At 38.1% G+C, this 20,696-nt stretch overlaps 1 protein-coding gene across 2 annotated transcripts in view; it reads left to right on the forward strand.

Moving 5' to 3' along the window:
• Window positions 1-13,030, forward strand: part of AIG1 (androgen induced 1) — a 237,631-nt gene extending 224,601 nt beyond the window's left edge. For both annotated transcript variants that reach the window (XM_055311010.1, XM_055311011.1), the window contains 2 exons: window positions 6,342-6,505; window positions 12,323-13,030. In XM_055311010.1, coding sequence (XP_055166985.1) covers window positions 6,342-6,505; window positions 12,323-12,360 — 202 coding nt within the window. In that variant the 3' untranslated portion in view covers window positions 12,361-13,030. The remainder of the gene's footprint in view (window positions 1-6,341; window positions 6,506-12,322) is intronic.
• The last annotated feature ends 7,666 nt before the right edge of the window (window positions 13,031-20,696 follow it).

Genomic DNA, 20,696 nt, shown 5'->3' on the forward strand with positions numbered 1-20,696 from the left:
GGTAGAAGCCACTCTATGATGAGCACTCCAGACTTTGTTAAAAATTTAGGTCTTTGGGGTACCTGGGTGGCTCAGTTGGTTAAGCATCTGGACTCTTGATCTCAGCTCAGGTCTTGATTTCAGGGTCATGATTTCGGGGTCACTTAAAAAAATTAGGTCTTTAACAAAAAGGGAATGAGAGGCCATTGACATATTTGAAGCAGGGATATAATGTGTTCAGATTTCTGGTTCAAAAAGATTACTCTGGCAGTTGTCAGGGTGAATCAAGGCAACAATAATAGATATGGAGACAATTAGACACTATTACAGTACTCTGAACAAAGATGATCATAACACAAATTAAGATGCTGGTAATGGAGATGGGGGAAAAATCAACATATTGGAGAGATGTGTGAGATAACCTTGACAGGACAAGATAATGGATTGAATGTGATGTAATAGAGAAGTAGCAAAGATGCCTCCCAGATTTGAGCTGCAAAACTAAGTAACTAGTAATACCATTCGGAGAGATAAGGAATACCAGAGGAGGACCAGGTTTGAGGGAGAAGAGCATGACTTGGGCTGTAGATATATAGATTCTGAGGCATGTTCAATGTGTTTTGAGGGCTGTTTGATAAACTTCTCTGAGACAGAGGAGAGGTCTGGATTAGGACATAGATTATAGACATGAAGCAGTGGACATAAATGAACTCATTACCTGAGAATGCACAATATGAGAAGGAGCCTTAAAAACCAAAACCTAAGTAAATTCAATATTTAATGGTTGGGTAGTAGAGAGTGGAACTTACAAAGAGAACCAAGAGGAGTGGTCAAAGAGCTAGGAGGAAACCAGGAGAAATTGACGTCAAAGAGCTGCTTTGTTTTGGTGGAGTATCAAGACAAAAAGCCAGACTGTGGTGGGAGGAGTGAGTGCAAAGTACATATACAGAGTCAAGGAGTATAAACTCCCTGGAGAAGTTTGCCTTTAAAGAGAAGGAGAGACAAAGAACAATATTTTCGAAGTTAATGGAAACTTTTTGGTTGTGCTTTAATAAAAGCTAACTGTCACACAGCACTTAGGAGGCATTCATAAATGTCATTTTTAAATTGCACATTCAAGTGCATTAAAATGGAGGTATATTTAATAAAATAGACAATCCCAGAAGTCTCATGACACTAGAATATCTGCAGATTTGTGCATGCATGTATGCACACAGAAATAATTATCAGTTTTTTAGACTAAAATTAAAATTGGTGTCATTACCTTAAGAATAGCCATTTGGGCACTAAGACATGAAGGCTTTAGAACAAGATAGAAATGGAAGTCACCCAAGAACTGGAAACTCTCCACAGATAGATGAGCAAGGCAATGAGTCATTTTTGTGCAGGAAATTGAGCCCTGATTGTATCAAGGAAACAAATGGCGAAAGCACAACTTGTTAGGACAAGTGGGTGCATCATTCACACCAATCCAGTGAAACCCACATAACAGAACTTCTATATCTGAGATGTAGTCAAGAAAACTTTTTTAAAAAGAAAAGCTTCACTCCATTTTTGGAGACTATATTTAATTCCTCATTTAGGGAAGCAAGTCCATGCAGCAGAAAAGAAATCAGTTGTGCATTACTTTCCCAGCTTTGCTATTTTTTAAGGCAACTTCTTTAGTCCAGTCTCAGCTTCTTTTTCTGTGAAATGGGGATAACCATACCTCCTAGGGTGGTTCAATCAGGTGAAGGAGATTACAGATGTTATTAAAGCACCATACTCAGAATAGCTATCTACTTCCCTGCCCTGAGAATTGTACATTTCCACCATTTTATTGGAACACAATCACACTCTTGTCTATATATTGTCTATAGCTATGTTTGCACTAAATGGCAAATTTGAGAGTTGTGACAGAGACCATATGGCCTACAAAACTGAGAATATTTACTATCTAGTTCTCTACAGAAAAGGTTTGTCAACAAAAAGGGCGTAGAGATTAGGGAGGAGAGTGAGATTGAGACTCTTTAAAAAATTTTTTTAAGTTATTGGCAAAGTGCCTATTGTATAGTAAAGGCTTAATAAACATATATTGGGAGTTTTTTGATATTTCTTTATTCAGCTACTAGTTCAACAAATAATTATTGAGTGCATCTTTGTGCCAGACACTGCTCTGAGGGCCACAGTATCTAGCTATGAACCTAACAGACAAAAAATATGCCTGGGTTCTTTGGACAGACAATAATTAATAAAAATAAAAGCAGTATAGTAACTGGCTGGAGAGAAAAATTAAGGGCTGGAGAATAGAAAGTTTCAGGATAAAGATTGCAACTTTTAGATGGAGTGGCCTGGGAAGACCTAATTGAGATGGTGTCCTTTGAGCAAAATCCAAAGGACACAGGGAGTGCTGGGAATACTGTAGGGGAGAGGGTAAGGAATAATGTTCCAGGCACAAGAACAAATAAAGAGTATTTGGTGTCCTTAAAGAAGGCTAAGGAGTCGGTGTGGCTAGAGTGAATGAGTTAAGAGGGAGAAAAGGAGAAGAAAAGTCAGAAAAGTGCCGGGCAAACCTAGGTAGAGCCTTGAAGAACCACCCAAAGTCTTTGGCTTTTACTCTAAGAGAGAAGGGAAGCAAGAGTTTTGAGCAAAGTAGTGGCATGATCTGATTTGCATTTAATCCAGATCAGTCTGGCTGCTCCAGTGAGAATAGCCTGTCAACTAGACTGCAGCAATTGTAAAAGCAAAAACATAGGAAGCTATTACAGGCATTCCAGTGAGAGGTGATGATGGCTTGAACCCAAATAGTAGCGGTGGTAGTGGTGACAAGTAGATGTCTTGGGGATATTTGGAAAATAGAGACAATGGGATCTAAGGATGGATTGGAAAGTCAAAGATGATTCCACATTTTCTGCCCCAAGCTACTGCTGCAGTAATGTAGTGATCATTGATGTGAGAAGGGAAAGATGTGGGAGATGCATGTTCATTGTTAAATGGGAGAGAGGGGAGAGACATGCAGGAATTAGGATGTAGGAATCATGATGACAACATGGAAGTGTTCAGTTGGAGATGCAATCTCTCATGGGAGATGTGCAGTGGGCACCAGGGTATAAAACTCTGGAGATCAGGGATAGGTCAGAACTGGAGATATAAATTTAGGAGTCATCCATAGATAGATGGGATGTGGCTATATCTATTCAGTAGTATGAGATGGTTGCATACAGACCAAAGTGCGTCACAAACAACATCAGAGGAGCAGAGGCCTGCTTTACAGACCTTACCAAAAGCTGCTAGTGACAGTTTCATTTTACCAGAAACAAGTAGAAAGTCAGGAACAGGTAGGAAAAATATAACTAGCATTCATAATTTGAATGACTCCTAATTTGTCTAATTGAGGAAACAGTTTTATAGTGAGTCAGATTATAATTTTGTAAGTTGATTTGCAAAATCAATTATAGCTTTATAGTACTACATTTTGGGGATGTTGCCTATTATCTCAATGGAAATTAATAAGCCACTTGATGAGCACTCAATACTCCTTACACTAGTGAAGAAAAGATTAGGAAGATAAAACTGCCTCTAATTTATGGACAAACAGAATATTATGCATCAGAATCCCACCGAGTCATTCTGACAATTTAATTTCTGCTGATTCTTATGAATCCTTCAGCCTTTTTAAGAAGTAAAAATCTTGGCTAGCTTTGTTTTCTCTTTTGGTAAAAAGCTTTTAGTTTGGACAGTTATTCAAGCTGACCCAGATTGACTTAATGACCATCTCTTCCCACTAAGACAGTGATTCTTCACCTTTCCTTCATTACCGAGCCCAAGGAACATTTTTAGGTATCGTTGTCCTAATCTCCATCCCATAAAAATGTTTTATTGTGGTAAGATATACACAACATATTTATCATTTTAATCATTTATAATTGTATGACTCAGTGTCATGAAATACATTCACAATGTTATGTAACTATCACTACTATCCTTATCCAAAACATTTTCCTTATCCCCAATACAAACTCTGTACTCATTATACCTTGACTCCCTATTCCCCATTCCCCTCAGAGCCTGGTAACCTCTATTAGGCTTTCCATCTGTATGAATTTTCCTATTCTAGTATCTCATATAGATGGAATCATACAATATTTGTTTTTCTGTGTCTGGCTTATTTCACTTAGTATAATGTTTTCAAGGTCCACCCATGTTGTAGTATGTATCAAAATTTCATTCCTCTGGATACCTGGGTTGCTCAGTGGTTAAGCATCTGCCTTCAGCTCAGGGCATGATCCTGGGGTCCTGGGATCAAGTCCCACGTGGGGCTCCCTGCATAGAGCCTGCTTCTCACTCTATGTCTCTGCCCCTCTCTCTGTGTCTCTCTCATGAATAAATAAATAAAATATTTTTAAAAAATTTCATTCCTCTTCATGGCTGAATAATATTCCATTGTATGGATATACCAATTTTGTGTATCCATCTATCCTATATGAACCCTTGGGTTGTTTCCACCTTTTGGCTATTGTGAATAATGCTGCTATGAACACTGGTATACAAATAACCTGTTTGTGTTCCTGCCTTCAATTCTTTTGGATGTATACCTAGATATGAAATTGCTGAGCCTATGAAATTTTAATACCACAGAGAAACTGTGTATCTGTTTATGTTCTATGTATATATATGCATATGTGCTTTACACATAAAAAGAATAAGATTTCTTCATTGCCCTCCCAGAACCAATGTTCACCTCCTTGAGCAGGAATGGTATCACCCTCACTGAGACTGCAAGCTCCAAGGTAAAGATACCCAGGTTTTCTGACATGATGAGGTAAATATATAGGTAATAGATATGTAGACAAACAACTTAACAAAAAGTCAAGATGTGGATTACAAGGAAAATGACCCCTAAACACATAAGTATAAAAAGTAATCTTTGTTCCCTATGCAATAATGTTATTTGTATTTTAATTAGTCTTCAACTTTGACAAGAGTTGATAAAATAATGAGCCTAAGAACATTTTGGAAAATTGCTCTTACAAGTTGTGTCAGGTCCAAACCAAGGGAGTAAATCTTCTAACTAAACTTCTGAAAACAGTAGAAATTAATGATGTTGTACTCCCACTGAGCCTAAAATATCTCCTGAACACGAAAAGGATAATTACAAGCAAGTACTATGTGAAATAGAAAAAAGAAAAGAAATGAAATGAATACAGGATCCAAGGATCCAGGAAAGTCAGGTATTGGTGAGATTACAGGATGGCTCTGTCAGCAGATATACACTGTGATCTATACTGAGTACACTTCTCAGTATCTGGTTGGAAGGCAGTATGGCAAGATGTCTGTAACAGACTCACCTAGATTTAATTGCAGTGTGGTTGTCTGATGCTATATTGTTCCAGTATGTAAGGAAGAAATTAGGATTGTATAATGGTATTGAGAAAAACAACAGTTTCACATACCTGACCAGAACCCATCAAGTGTCAGGAAAAACAAGAAGTCAAAGAATTGCCATATTGGAGGAGACTAAGGAGATGTGACCACCAGATACCATGTGGGATCTTGAACCAGAAAAAAAGTTACTTAAGGGGAAATGGGATTTCTCAGTAAAGTCTGCAGTCCAGTTAGTTATGTTGTACCAATATTAATGGCTTCACCTTAGTAACTGTGCTGTGATTATACAAGATGTTAACGTTCAGGGATGCTGAGGCGAAGAACTTACCTTAACTCTGTACCACATTTGCAACTCTTCTGTGGGTCTAAAGTTATTTTGGAATAAAAAAATAAAACAGGGGGATCCCTGGGTGGCGCAGCGGTTTGGTGCCTGCCTTTGGCCCAGGGCGCGATCCTGGAGACCCTGGATCGAATCCCACGTCAGGCTCCCGGTGCATGGAGCTTGCTTCTCCCTCTGCCTGTGTCTCTGCCTCTCTCTCTCTCTCTGTGGGCCTATCATAAATAAATAAATTTAAAAAAAATAAAATAAAATAAAACAGGGACGCCTGGGTAGCTTGGATAGTTAAGTGTCCGACTCAATTTCGGTTCAGGTCATGATCTCAGGGTCACAAAATCAAGCCTGGCCTGGGGGCTTCTCACTCAGCAGTGAGTCTGCTTGAGAGTCTCCCTCTCTCTCTGCTCCTCCTCACTTCATGCACACTCTTTCTCTCTCTCTCTTTCTCTCTGTCTCAAATAAATAAATAAATCTTAAAGAAAGTAAAAGAAAACAAACAACAACAAAGTTTCTGGTAGCTTCTGTCAGAAGCAAACTTGTGACTGACATTGCTGAAAAATGGTTGGAGTGGTGGGGTGGGAGGTCTATATTTGCAATCGCAGGAGCTTTGAAATCTGACATGAGAGGAACTCCTGTCTTTGTCTCTTTTCCAACTCTATTGCAGGGTGTGTTGGATACATCATGTAACTGGGATGTGGGTGTACCCTTTCCTGGAACACATTGGCCCAGGAGCCAGAATCGTCTTCTTTGGGTCTACAACCATCTTAATGAACTTTTTGTACCTGCTGGGAGAAGTTCTGAACAGCTATATCTGGGATACACAGAGAAGTAAGTATTGTTTAGGGGAGCATAAAACAGGAGAATCGCTGTCTAAAAGAGTGTGTGCAGACACTGAAGGAAAATTCCATCATAGCACAGGATCACTTGTGAAGAGTTTCATTTTTATAACTACACAATGTTAATTTAAGAGCTGCTGGCAGTTACCTGAAAGGTTTATTACACACTTTGTCTTATTAGCTAGTAAAACATCCAAATCTAAGGAAAAAGAATTATGTCTATAAAATTTTATAGGGAGAAATGTAGTGTTAATAACAGCAACAACAAAATTTAGAAAGTTCACTCCAATCGGCAAAATGCTGCCTTAGCTAGAGGGAACCCCCCCCAATAAATAAATTATTAAATGTTACCAAACAGTCCCATTAAAAGCCACCCAGACCTCCCCGCTTCTTAAATCATCCTTGTATGGGTCCAGTAGCTTCAGAGAGGTCTCCCCAGTTTTCTGCCAGAACTCCAAGCAGCACAGAATGCCTGTGGCCACTGTGATTTACCAGTGACTTGTCATATTCAAGGACTGAGATGGCAAAGAGGTCCAGGCAATCAAGGGTACTACTTCATTGCTGCAAAACTCTCTTAACCTATGATTTGATTTCTCTTTTGTTTCTATTTATGGCAGAGCCTCCATCTTGGCAAGTCACATAATCTTACCCAAGCTATGCAAACCCTATCCAAAGTGTATGTAAGATAACATAAAATGGGAAGCTGGAAAAAGCAACAGCACAGGATGTAGTCATTTGAGTCCTGCATGAAAAGATATCCAAAGACAAGATGGTCCGGGAATTTTAGAGAGCTCTGGGCATCGCCAATGTACCAATGTACTCACAACATTCTAGACATCACCAGTAAATTATCTCTGTTCCACAAACATGGAACACCCTACTTTGTGCCAGACACTGTGCCAGGAACTCGATCTAATTAGACAAATAAAATGCAGTCAATTGCACAGTTACTGGATTGAACTTTTTTGTGTGCAGATCTTCTAAGATTGTATGTGTCAAGGTGTTGGCCCATGGTATATGCCCCAGAGGAATTTGAGGGTTTCTTTTCTCAGCAGCTGGCTTGATTTTATAAGCTATCTATTAGAAAAAGTGTCAAAAATTTTTATTCAGTTCAGGCTACAACTTGGGAAACCAGAAATTAACCCTTTAATAATTCCTTCTCTGTTCAGTGAGAATAATAATCTTTATTAGTTAATTTACTAAAGTATTTAGCTAACTTATAAAAATATTTAAAGAAAAAAGTAAATTTTTCTCAGCTTCTTGGGAGAAAGGCCATATTTAAATTTAGGTTCATACATTTAATATATGTTATTCAGGAAGTATTTATGACTCTTCCCTCTTGATTAGCTTGATTCCGATGGTCATTTGGCCATTGTTCTACTATTTCTAAGAGAAGATGACCTGAAAACTAAGAGAGAGAAAAATCCAGTGTATAGTCATAGAATACTGCTCTTCAACAGCTTTGAGTGAGAAGTTAAAATAAATAGGGAAACTCGGGGTTTTTTAAATGATCTGTTCAATTTAATTTGTGCCATTCTCCTATGTAAGGTTGACTAACATTTCATAACTCATTTTAGGTATGGAGATTAATTTTATTGATGTGGGACCATCTAGTTAATTCCACAGAGGCAGATGTTCCATGTCAAGTGGGCATTTTTTTTTCATTTATGAAAAGGATTGCAAACTGATGGCCTCCTCCAAATTTTGTCTGCCAAATGTTTTATTAGACTTACATAGTGGGATTGTTGTTTTTGAAACAACATTTAAAAATTGGGAGATTACACCTATAGGCCAGATTTCTCAGCTTATCAAATACTTTAGCATCTGGCAACAGCAAGCCCACTGTTCTTTTCTGGCAAAAATGGATTGGCAATGAGGATCAGTTGCCCCCTTGAGATGGCTTCCTAAGTGTTCCTAGTTCTCACCTGGCCAGTTTGCTCCATCACATTAGCTGCCTGCTTCTGTAGGTAGTTAAATTTGAAACTGCTGATTAAAAGCAGTGTGTGCTGTGTGTGTGTGTTGCAATGTGTTGCAGTGAGTTGAATACAGTCAAGTACAGTATTACTATTCTGGGTACATTCACTGCACCCCAAACAAAATCCCCCATGAAACAGGGATACCACACTGAGCACCCTTCCTTGTATCCATAATGATTTTTAGTGGCTTCACTTCCTTCACTTGGTTAGGTTATAATGACTTCACCTTTGAGATAAAATCATATTATTACAGAATCTTAAAATTGAAAAGGATATTAGAAACCACCTAAGCTGACCTTTCCTTTTTACTATACAGCGGCTGAGCCCAGAAACCGTATGTGACGCACCAAAATCGGTAGTTGCAGAGCCAACACCTCTGGGTAATGTTCAATCCAATGTTACTTCTAGTAAGCCATCAGGTTGTCACCATTGAAAACCAAGGCACATGAGAGATTAGAAACTTCACTAAGATCCATGAACCTGGTTTATAAAATAAGAAAACAGACCAATCTGATACGAACTATGAACACAAAGCCCTTAAACTAGGTTAAATGAATAGTTAGGCATTTGCTCTTTTTAAAGGAAATTAACTCAAGGTGGCTTTGTGACTGTTGTCTTGGTTTGTTAGGGCTGCTACAGCCAAGGACCATAGTCGGGGAGGCTTAAACAATAGAGATGTAATGTCTCATGGTTCTGGAACCAATCCTTCTGAGTACTGGGAGGGACAGATCTGTTCCAGGCCTCTCTCCTTGACTTGTAGATGACCATCTTCATAGTCACATGACTTTTGTCCCTATGTGTAAGGCTGTCCAAATATCCCCTTTTATAAAGACAACAGTCATATTTGATTATGGTCCACCCTGATAACTTCATTTTAACTTGGTAAAGACCCTCTCCTCAAATATAGTCACATTCTGAGGTACTGGTGATTAGATATGGAGAGACATAGTTCCACCCATAACACTCTGCTTTCTGCTCCCAAAATTCATGTCCTTCTTTCATGCAGAATGCATCCCCAACAACCCCAAAAGTCTTTCCAGCATCAATTCTTAGGTCAAAAAACTCATCTTAAATATCATCTAAACCTGGTATGGCTAATACTTGGGGTATGATTCATCTTGAAGCACCATTGCTTTCCTGTTGTGATACTGTAAAGCCAGACAGAAAGTTTTCTGCTTCTAAAACACAAGGGTAGAACAGACATAGAATACACCTACCCTTTCCAAAAAGGAAAAATTGCAGAGTTTGAAAAGGGGCCCACAATTCTCAACCAAGTTTGAAATGTATCAGGGCAAATTCTATTAGATTTAAAGGCTTGAGAATGATCCTCTTTGACTGAATCCTCCAACCTCTGTATCACCAGAAGGGGGGGATGGCCCTGCCCCTGGGTGGCAGCCTTAGCCTCTGGAAGTGGGTAGCCCCTGAACCACCTTAGGAGTTCTTCTTTCATTTCATGCTATCTCTGTCCCTTTTAGTCCAGTGTTTCTGCTGGTACAAAATTCTCAAAAAACCTTAATGGCTTCCCATGCAATTCACAGCAACCCAAATCGTCAGACAAGAAGGTCTCCCACAGATCTTTCCTGACTTCTGCAGAAATGGTTAATTTGGATCCCTGAATGACATGCCTAATCTCTTTAGCAAATGGTTGTCCAGCCACACCCTTGGCCTTCTCTTACATTCTGAGGTTCTGAAGTTAGGACTTCATATGAACATATGAACATATGAATTCGAGGGGGATGTGTGTCACACAATTCAACCTATAACGTCTGAAGTATTTCTGTACTTATGCTAAGAATTTATTCCAACTCCAGTGTGTCTAACTGGGGTGACCAATCTTATTAAAGTAAAACTTTATACAATCATAAATGAAAGTGTCCAAAACTGAAAGGTTGGGTTGAGGACAGAGAAAACAAGCAAAAGAGAAAGGAGTTTGGATCCAGGCCTGTATGACAGAACCTTCTCCCCCAGCTGCCCATGAAGTCATGTTCCACACAGGCACCCAGGCCTACAATGTTCCAGTGCTGCCCTCTGGTTGAGCCCTACTCCTAGCCTGGGGGAATCACATGTGACTAACTACCTTAGGGTCAACCAACTCTTCCTCTATGTTCCCAAAAGCACATCCTGCCTCAGCTTTGTGACAGGTTTCTTTTTGCTATTTGTGTGGAAATTATACCTCTGGTTCTTCCAAATATTATTTACAGCTGTCTAATTTTTTCCCTCTACCTCAAAGCTGCCAAACTAAAGTAGGTGGGGAGCCATTTTTCCTGTCTGGGTCAATGAACACCCCCTGTTCTCCACCCCCGCTTTTGAAGATTCCACTATTGCTGCCAAGTCAACCCATCTGCAGGAGAACACTTAGGAAGAAACAGACTTTAAAGAAAAGCAAACAGTTATTAGTTCCTGAGAGCTTCTTCACAAGAGAGGTTGCATGGGACAAAGTTGGGACCCAAGTCATGTGTGCTATTTGAACAGAATCCCTGTTGTGTTTTTCTGCCTTTGCCTTGGTTACCAACAACTAAGGCATCTCCTGGCCTTCTTGCCCTAAACCCAATTCCTCCTCCCCTCACATGTCCTTACTTCTCAATCTGAAGTTTTCCTTAATGTGATTTCTGAGAAGTACTTTGGAAAAAGTGTTACAGATCTGCCAGTTCCTTAGTCATGAAAACCAAACCTGAAAGACTGTCTAAGGACACCTGTTCAGAGCGTGTTACCCGCTTTCCAACACCACCACCCTGACCCCACAAAACAAATGCTGGGAGCTGGGGGAAAGGAGAGTCCTTGCCAATGTAAGCCCTATAACAATGACCTCTGGAATTAGGCTTTAATTTTTTTATATGGTGAAGTTCCATATTTTATTCTGTTTTCCCACTAGCATAGCCTTTTGAGGCTTTCCCTATATTTGTTGTTTATTAATTGATTTGGTAAATTCTAATTGAGCTCAAACTCTGAGTCAACACTGTGTTAGGTGCTAGGGATATTATCAGAAACAAAACAGTTAAGGGTTCTGCCTTCAGAGAGCTTATAACTTATAAGAGAATACCAACAAAACCTGCAAAGCAGTATTTGGGGGTTCTTTTATTCCAGCAAGAGTCTCTGAGAATTTTGTTTCAGAAGAAGAATATTTAGCAAGAAGAAAAAGAAAGGAGAACTGGGGAGCATTTACCAGATTTAACTAATTCATGAGAATGACTTCAACGTTTTCATCTCCAGGAAAATGCAACATCATTAATTAACTATTCACTACAGACAACAGACAGAGCTCTTACTGGTCCAGGACATATGAGTCTCTCAGGAGGTAAAACAGTTCTACCAAAACTGAGTTGAATAGAAAGAGAACTTTTTAAGTACACAAAATTATGGAAATAATCGTTCTTGTGCCTAATAAGCCCTCTATGAGTTTTTTTTTAAAAAAAAAAAACTCTTGACTTTTGAAAATCCTGAATCCTTGCCTTGAGAAGAAACACAACTAAAATAAAAATAAATGAGGTCTGTTTGAGACTCATCAGCTGCACACCTCCTGTTATTGGAAACTAGTTACAAAGCAGTCTGGTTGGGGTTTCTGTGCAAACTCAATGAGTCTAGAACCAACTTGCACTCATCACTCCCAGAAGCCATAAGACCTGGATATGTCCTGATTGAGGCGGGGGTGGGGGGACAGAGGCCACTGAGGAAGTTTCCAGAGAAAGTTGTGAATGATTTTCCTTCTAAGCTAGGAGAAAAGGAGTGAATGGGGAAGAGATGTGGGGAAAGGAGAGGATCTTTTGAACAGCCTTGGCAAACATGCTCACAGTTTGATCTGATGTTAAAATGAAGTACTCTGCCTGAATTTCTAGGTATGGAAGAAGAAAAAGAGAAGCCTAAATTGGAATGAGATCTAAGTCTAAATGAAAGAGCTGGATTGAGCCACCATTGAAGACTGGTTACCCCCTGGGCATTGGCAGTACAGGAGAGGAAGCATCCAAGAGAGCTGTGGAATTCACCTCTGCCTCCCTGCCCCAGAGGGGATTGGGGCACCTTGATAGAGAAATATGTATAAGAATAGAATACAGTTATATCCCAAATAACCTTCTTTATGTTTTAAAGAATTCTTTCCAAATTCATTATTTATAAATAACATCCTTTTTACCCCCTCTTCTAGTTTTTAAAACTAAAATTGGTCATTGAATTTTTAATTTTTGCAATTAAATGGAATTTTGCAATTCCATTTAATTGAGGAAGAATAAAACTGTATTGTGTTTTTTGTTGAGAAATATGTGAAAATCAAATGGGCAGGTGTAGAGCAATGCATTTGAGTACTGAGTCCTGCTGGAGGCTGGGATAACGAACCTGAGCTGCAGGGCAAGTCTGAAGGAAATATGATGGATGTTCCCTATTGCAATAATGTCACAATTGCCTCAAACAGGCAATGTTAATAATAATTACATCAATTTAGCTAAAATCCTGAGTGTATTTAGATCTCATGACTTAATCTTGTGGAACTTTTCCTATATGCAAACTGAAACTTTAATAAAGACCAAGCAATCCCAATGTGATTATCTGCATGGTGTATCTAACATTGGTGTCTCCTTTTTAATTTTATTTCTGTTACCTGTTGAAAATGGGCTTACTGAACTTAGTTCTTAATTATTTTCTGATTTTTTTTAAAATTTTTATTTATTTATGATAGTCACACACAGAGAGAGAGAGGCAGAGACACAGGCAGAGGAAGAAGCAGGCTCCATGCACCGGGAGCCCGACGTGGGATTCGATCCCGGGTCTCCAGGATCGCGCCCTGGGCCAAAGGCAGGCGCTAAACCGCTGCGCCACCCAGGGATCCCTTATTTTATGATTTTAAAAATGTATCTCTTTTTGATAAATTATAGATTAATTTTTTAAAAAGCTAATTTTTGACGTCTTTGACCATAATTATTTTAAAATAATACTAATGCAGAACATGTAGTAGAAAATACATTAAAATAAATCTTAGAAAAAGGTAAGGAAAAAGCTAACCAAAATAAAAGCAGAAATTAAAACAGCAGGAAAATAACAGTGGAATTGATGTACAAGTGAATTGATTAATAAACAGTATCTCATCTATACAAATAACATTAAAATATGCAAACAAGAGAAAGAGAAACAAATACTTGGCAATATAAGCATAGATGTGAAACAAATTATTTAATTATAAAAATAAACATTATAGCTCTATGGCAACAAATTCTTAGAAACCAATGAAATGTGCAATTTTCAAGTAAATGGATTCAATAAGAATTGGAAAACTGTAATAGACTGATATTCATGGAAGACTTTTTTTAATGTTCAAATAACTATCTCCAAAAAAGGATTTGGGTCCAGAGTGTTTTATGAGCAAGTCCTTGAAAACGTTCAAGTAACAACCCTCATGTTATTTAAACTGTTCCAAGATTACAGAAATGATGAAACATTTCCCAAATTATTTATCGAAGTTAATATAACTCTCTAAACAAAGCCAATGTATCAAAAAAATAAAAATAAAAATTTCCGTTGCTTTAACTAAGGTATTAACACTATAAATCCAATACTACATAAATAATTTTTAAAACAATAACATTTATTCTAAAAATTTAAGGATGCTTAATAGTAGGATTTTTATTCAAAAACATTGTTTCAAATCATCCCCACTTATCTGCAGGGAACATATTCCAGGACCCCAGTGGATGCCTGAAACCCTAGATAGCACAGAACCATATATTTACTATGTTTTTTTCTATGCACATATACCTATGATAAAGTATAATTTTTAAATTAGGCACAAAAGATTAACAGCAATAATAATAAAATAAGACAATTCTAACAATAGACTGTAATAAAATTTCTGTGAATGTGGTCTATCTCAAAATATCTTATTGTACTGTACTCAACCTTCTCATGATGGATGATGTGAGATGATAAAATGCTTACGGTTGACATGAAGTGAGATGAAGGACACAGGCACTGCAACATAGTGTTAGGCGACCATTGACCCTCTGACATTGTGTCAGAAGAAGGATCATCTGCTTCCAGACCACAGTTGACTGTAGGTAAGTGAAACCACGGAAAGCGAGATTATGAATAGTGAACACTCAGATAAGTTGGGGACCACTGTAAAGCACAAAAGAAAAAATTCATATGATTCTCTCCATAGTTGCTCCAAGGCATCTGAGAAATTTTAACAGTTATTTCTGATAATAACATTAAAAATATAAAGATACCTCATATCATGAGAAGGAACAGTCATCTCAAACACCAAAGGAATTCCCTTTTAAGGTAAGAAATAAGATATAGATGTCCATGACATTGTTATCGTTATTTTTCTGAGGTCTTTGAGAATAAGTTATATTTTGACCTGGAGTGAAAAAGTTTTATGTTAAAGTTTTATGTAACTACATAATTGATATTATTAATGGAAAAGAAAAGTGAATGTTTTAAGGAAAAGCAGAAAGAGCAAAGCCACCATTTAGAAGAAAACCATTTCTCCACATGACTCTCAGGAAAGTAAATCTGAAGGAGTGGAATTTTTTTTAGAACTCCCCAATTCCTCTGGGACCTTGTGACTATACCTCTCCTCTAGCAAATAACACTTTACTATTTAAGCCACCAAAGTGACACCCAAAGAAGTTAATGCCAGTGGTCTTTGGATATAAAGCTGATTTCACTTATGCCCATCACAGCAGTCTGGATATCTACATCACTGCTCTGTTTGAAATACAATTATGTGATCAGATTTGGGGTTTGGCTTAGTTTTCTCACGATGGATCATTTTTGCTTTAGGAACTCCAGGCCCTGAACCCCAGCACCACATCCTACAGGGTGTCCAGGGCTGTCTCAGCAGGTGCATGGAATGCACCAAGACACACCTACCCAGCTAATGCATCCACTGACCCATCCCAGAAACTCTGCTTGCCCTGGAGCAGAATCCATTGGAATGAGTCTACTGACTGACTGCCATGTAATCACCAAGTGGTTAGGAATAAGTTACCATTGACTTCTCTGTCTGGCTTGCAACCTTACACCTTCTCCCACCAGTTCTCAAACGGATGTTCATGCTTTACTCTCTTCTCTGTGTGCCTATGTAAAGACCAATCTACCATCCATAATCTCGGGGCAGGGAGGTGGGGAGAATGTGCTTCTAGCTCCACTTCTGGAACATGAAAATTAATAATTAAATAATGTGAATTAATGAAAAGAAATTGTACCAAAGAGGCAGAACAATGAAAAGCTTCTCAACTTATTTTACTTAATATACCCCTCAAAAGAAAGCCAAAAGAGCACCACATTTTATTTATCATAGATAAAATACTAGCACTATAAATGTAATATTATACCAAAATAATAAATTTTCATTACCAAATCATGTATACTTTTCTCTTGAGGGATTTTTTAAAAAGACAAATAAAATGGAAAGATAACTAAATTCTGGAAAAGAAAATTCCTTTCTTAAAGATGTCATTTCTTCCTCCAAATGAATTATAGGTACCATATAACTCCATTCTAAAATTGCAGACTTTTTAAAGCTTAACAGAAGAAAAAACAAGTAAAAACAACTGAAAAATCTTGAAGAACAGATAATGCATACTCACATCATTAAAACATATAAAAGTGTAATAACTAAAATAATGCGGTATGCTCAAGAATGGAAAGAAAAATGAACAAAATAAAAAGGATGCCCAGAATTCTGCCCTTAATTGATATATATAATTTTAGCAAATAATAAAATGACATTTCAGATCAGTAAAACCATAATAAAGGATTAAATGAGTGACTGCAATGAATTAATAACAAACTGGTAAACAAGAAAAGGCTGCAGTCCTCTCTTGAAACACATACACACAGAACACACACACAATTTCAGATAGATTAAATGATGAAATGTAAGAAAAAGTATAAAAGAAATATAAGAATACAGATGAATATCTTATCCTATAATACAAATATGGAAAAAGTACATATATTTTATTTTTCTTCAAATATTTATTTAAATACTAGTTAGTTACCATATAGTGTAATATTTTGGGGAGAGTAGAATTTAGTGATTTATCACTTATATACAACACCCTGTACTCATCATAACAAGTGCCCTCCTTAATACCCATCCACCCATTTAGCACATCTCTCACACACCTCCCACCCCACCGACCTCCCACTAACCTCCCTCCATCAACCCTCAGTTTGTTCCTTATAGTTAAGAGTCACTTATGGTTTGCTTCCCTCTCTTTATTTCCCTTCCCCTATGTTTATCTGTTTTGTTTCTTAAATTCCACATATGAATGAATGAAATATGATATTTTTCTGACTGACTTATTTCACTTAGCATAATACACTCTAGCTCCATCCATATTGTTACAAATGGCAGGATTTCACTCTTTCTGGTGGCTAATATTCCACTTTATTTATATACCACATTCTCTTTATCCATTCATTAGTCAGTGGGCATTTGGGTTTTTCCCATAATTTGGCTATTGTTGATAATACTGCTATTAGGGTGCATGTGCCCCCTTTGAATTAGTATTTTTGCATTAAGTACATATATATTATATAAAAACATATGTTAGGAAACTGAATATTATATACAGCTGACACTTGAACAACCTGGGTTTGAAGTACATGGGTCTACTTAGATGGACAATAAATACAATCCTGTACATAAATGTATTTTCTCTTCCTTGTGATTTTCTTGGAGCATTTTCTTTTCTCTAGTTTAATTTATTATAAGGATACAGTATATAATACATGCAACATAGAAAATATGTGTTAATTCACTGTTTATGTTTTTAGGCTTCCAGTCAAGAGTAGTCTATTAATAATGAAATTTGGGGGAGTCAAAAGTTATACATGGATTTTTCACTGTGTGGAGGGGTCAGCATCCCTAATCTCAACATTTTTAAGGGTCAATTATAAAATATGTATGAGGAAATGGAATATAATGTATATATATATATATATATTAGGAAATTGAATCTATGGTCTGGTAGCTAATATACTATGAAGTTATTGAGAGAAAATTATGTAAGACAATGATAGCATCATTTAATAAGAAACCTGGGGGACGCCTGGGTGGCTTAGCGGTTGAGCATCTGCCTTTGGCTCAGGTTGTGATCCCAGAATCCCGAGATTGAGTGCCACATTGAGCTCCCTGCATGGAACCTGCTTTTCCCTCTGCTATGTCTCTGCCTCTCTCTCTCTCTCTCTGTGTGTGTGTGTGTGTGTGTCATGAATAAATAAAATGAAAGAAAGAAAGAAAGAAAGAAAGAAAGAAGAAAGAAAGAAGAAAGAAAGAAAGAAAGAAGAGACTAGACTGAGATATGGTTTGATGATGAACTTAACCTTGGATTTTTTTATATGTAAATCAAGGGCTATTTCAATGAATTTGTAGGGCAGAATCTAGATTCCAAAGAATCGAGGAGTTATTGGCATAAGTGAATGATAAAGCAGTAGAGATAGTATTTACAGATGATTACTTCACAAACAATACTTACACAGTAGAACACAGACAGGTTCCATGGGGATTGTGAACAACATGGATATTGTTGGTTTGCGATTATTCGGGTTAGCCTTAAGAGGGAACATTTCCCCAACTGTCACAGGAAAGCAGGGGAAAGAGACAAATGTCCTTTAAAGTGTGTTTGCCAGAGGGATTCCTGGGTGGCTCAGCAGTTTAGCACCTGCCTTCAGGCCCAGGGCATGATCCTGGAGTCCTGGGATCTACTGCTTATCCCTCTGCCTGTGGCTCTGCCTCTCTCTCTCTCTCTCTCTCTCTCTCTCTCTCTCTCTTTCTCTCTCTCATGAATAAACAAGTAAAATCTTAAAAAAAAAAAAAAAAAGGAAGTGTGTTTGCCAGACAAAGTTCATAGATGTCTTTTTGATGGCTTTGATGGCTGCAATTTTTCCCTAAAAGAATTGCCTGAAGAGAGAGAGAGCAGAGAGGATGGGCTTGAAGCTTGTGATTTACTCCTGAGTGGTATAGACTTTGAAAACATAGGAAGCTTTCTAGCCCACACTGAGGGTTCTGTAGAGGGTTGAAAATCACAAAAATTTACCCTGATAATAACAAAGCCCAGGGTGGGATTTTCCCCAGGAAAACTCAACAGGCCAGGCAGAGTAAAGAAGTTGAAAATTTGGCTTAGAAATATAGGTGCCACAAAAGGATAAGCAGGTGAGAGTCAGGATATTGGCAAGAGTAATTGGAAGGATGAATCATGGGGTCTAGAAGGAACAGAAGAGGAAAGATAGAAGACTGACATTGGGAAACAATAAATGGGTCCAGAAATTGGCAATTTCAATGAAGTTGAGGAAAAGATGTATCAAGGAAATGAAGGCAATAGAGAAACAGGAAATTACAATCAGAAACTAACTGTTGAAGTCTTAGGGGAATATGAGATCATACTTTCTTGCTTTTTTTTAGTTAATATAATGTGGTAGTAGTGGCCCCAAAATATGCCCACATCCAAATCACTAGAGCCTTTGAATATTTACCTTTCATGGCAAAAGGGACTCTGAGGTATGATTACGGATTTTGAGATGTGGGGATTACCCTGGATTATCCAGTGTCCCCAATATAATTACAAGTGCCCTTATAAGAGAGAGAGGGAGATCACAGTGAGAGGAAGAAATGTGACCATGCTAGCAGCAGCTGGAGTGAGGAAGGGCAGAGGTTGCAGAAACTTGAACAGGCAAGGAAATGGATTCTCCCCCTGGAGCCTCAAAAGGAATTGATATGCTTGACATGAGGATGTCTGACCTCCAGAGCTATTAGGTAATAAATGTGCCACTAAATTTGTGGTAATATTTTTACAACAGCAATAGAAAACTAATACTTATATTATCATTAAGCACTTTTAATATTTATATGGGCTATTTTGCATTTTGCTAAAACACACACACAGAGTAATAGCCACAAGGTAAATATCCAAAACTCTCTAATTCTGACTCTCTAATAATTGAGTGACCAAGACTCTTGTCTCTCACTAAACCAAACCAATTATCTAATGCTGAAAAGCCAGTCAAAGTCATTCAAACTCATCTGATTTATTGAAATCAAAGTGCTGAAGATGACTGAAGAGGTCCCTATGGAAACACTCAAAGACATTTAGACACTTTCATGCCTACTCAGCAGCTGAGCCATGAAAATTTTTGAGACAGATGACCCTAATTTCAAGTACCATTCAAAGGATTTGGGAGTTATAACAAATGCCTACACTTGCCATAAGGAGATTTGCCAAGAAGAGAGGTAGGCATCTTACAGCCAAGCTCTATTGAAAAAAATATACTTTTAAAGCCTCAGTCAAATCAGTCCATGTAGTAAAATTCTCTCAAGGAATTTTGCAAGTATGTAATATCAAGCACAATAAGAAAGCTTTTTTAAAAATGCTATCTCTGGTTTGACATACATACACAAGCCATTGATAAATTTGATAGAGTAGTCTCAGTATAGATATGTGCAAAACTGAAATTCATTTATTTTCAAGCAACCTTAAATGTTCTGGGTCCTCAAGCCTACACCTGCCTAGGCCAGACATCTTATTTTGTCATCTCATTGAGGTTTAATATTTAATTTTATCTATTTTTGAAATCCAAACTGTCATCTCTCTCTCTTTCTCTCTCCCCCCCCCCCCCCCCCCCGTCTTCCTTTTGCTTGGAGAAGAGGGAGGATGATCTATGCTTACACAGCGAATGACATCAGAGTTGGCGAGTCCTTGCCCTGTCTCCCAGCCCAACACCAAGGGGCTGGAATCAAGTGTTTGAGTGGGGATGAAATTGTCAGTTCATTAGGCAGCTCCATAGGGCCCACCCTTGCATAGTTCCCCTGTCCTCTTCTCCCCTATTAGCAAAGCAACACCTAATCCACCCAAAAGTGTTTGCTTCTGGCAAGGCCCAGCTACCTTTCATGGCAAGCACTCATCAATCCTTGCCAAGCCAAGGGTGGGAACACAGGCTGCCCTGGGGCATGCTCTCTCCGCAGCTCCATCAACAACACCAAATACTCTGTCAGCTCAGTGGCACACAACCCCACCCCCACCCCCAGAGTTCTTAGTGGGGGTGGAGGGAACTTGGGAAACACAGATTTCAACACAAGAGGGTGGAACAAATAGAAACTTCCCTGATCTCTGCCTCCCAGGCTCTCCAACAAGGAAAAGGGAGGGAGAAGGTATTGTTAATACTTCAAGAACCTTCCTTCAAAGATTTAATATCCTTGCCCCTTCTGTGTCCTTT

The sequence above is a fragment of the Nyctereutes procyonoides genome, unplaced genomic scaffold (assembly GCF_905146905.1).
Source record: "Nyctereutes procyonoides isolate TBG_1078 unplaced genomic scaffold, NYPRO_anot_genome, whole genome shotgun sequence".
NCBI classification, from domain to species: Eukaryota; Metazoa; Chordata; class Mammalia; order Carnivora; family Canidae; genus Nyctereutes; species Nyctereutes procyonoides.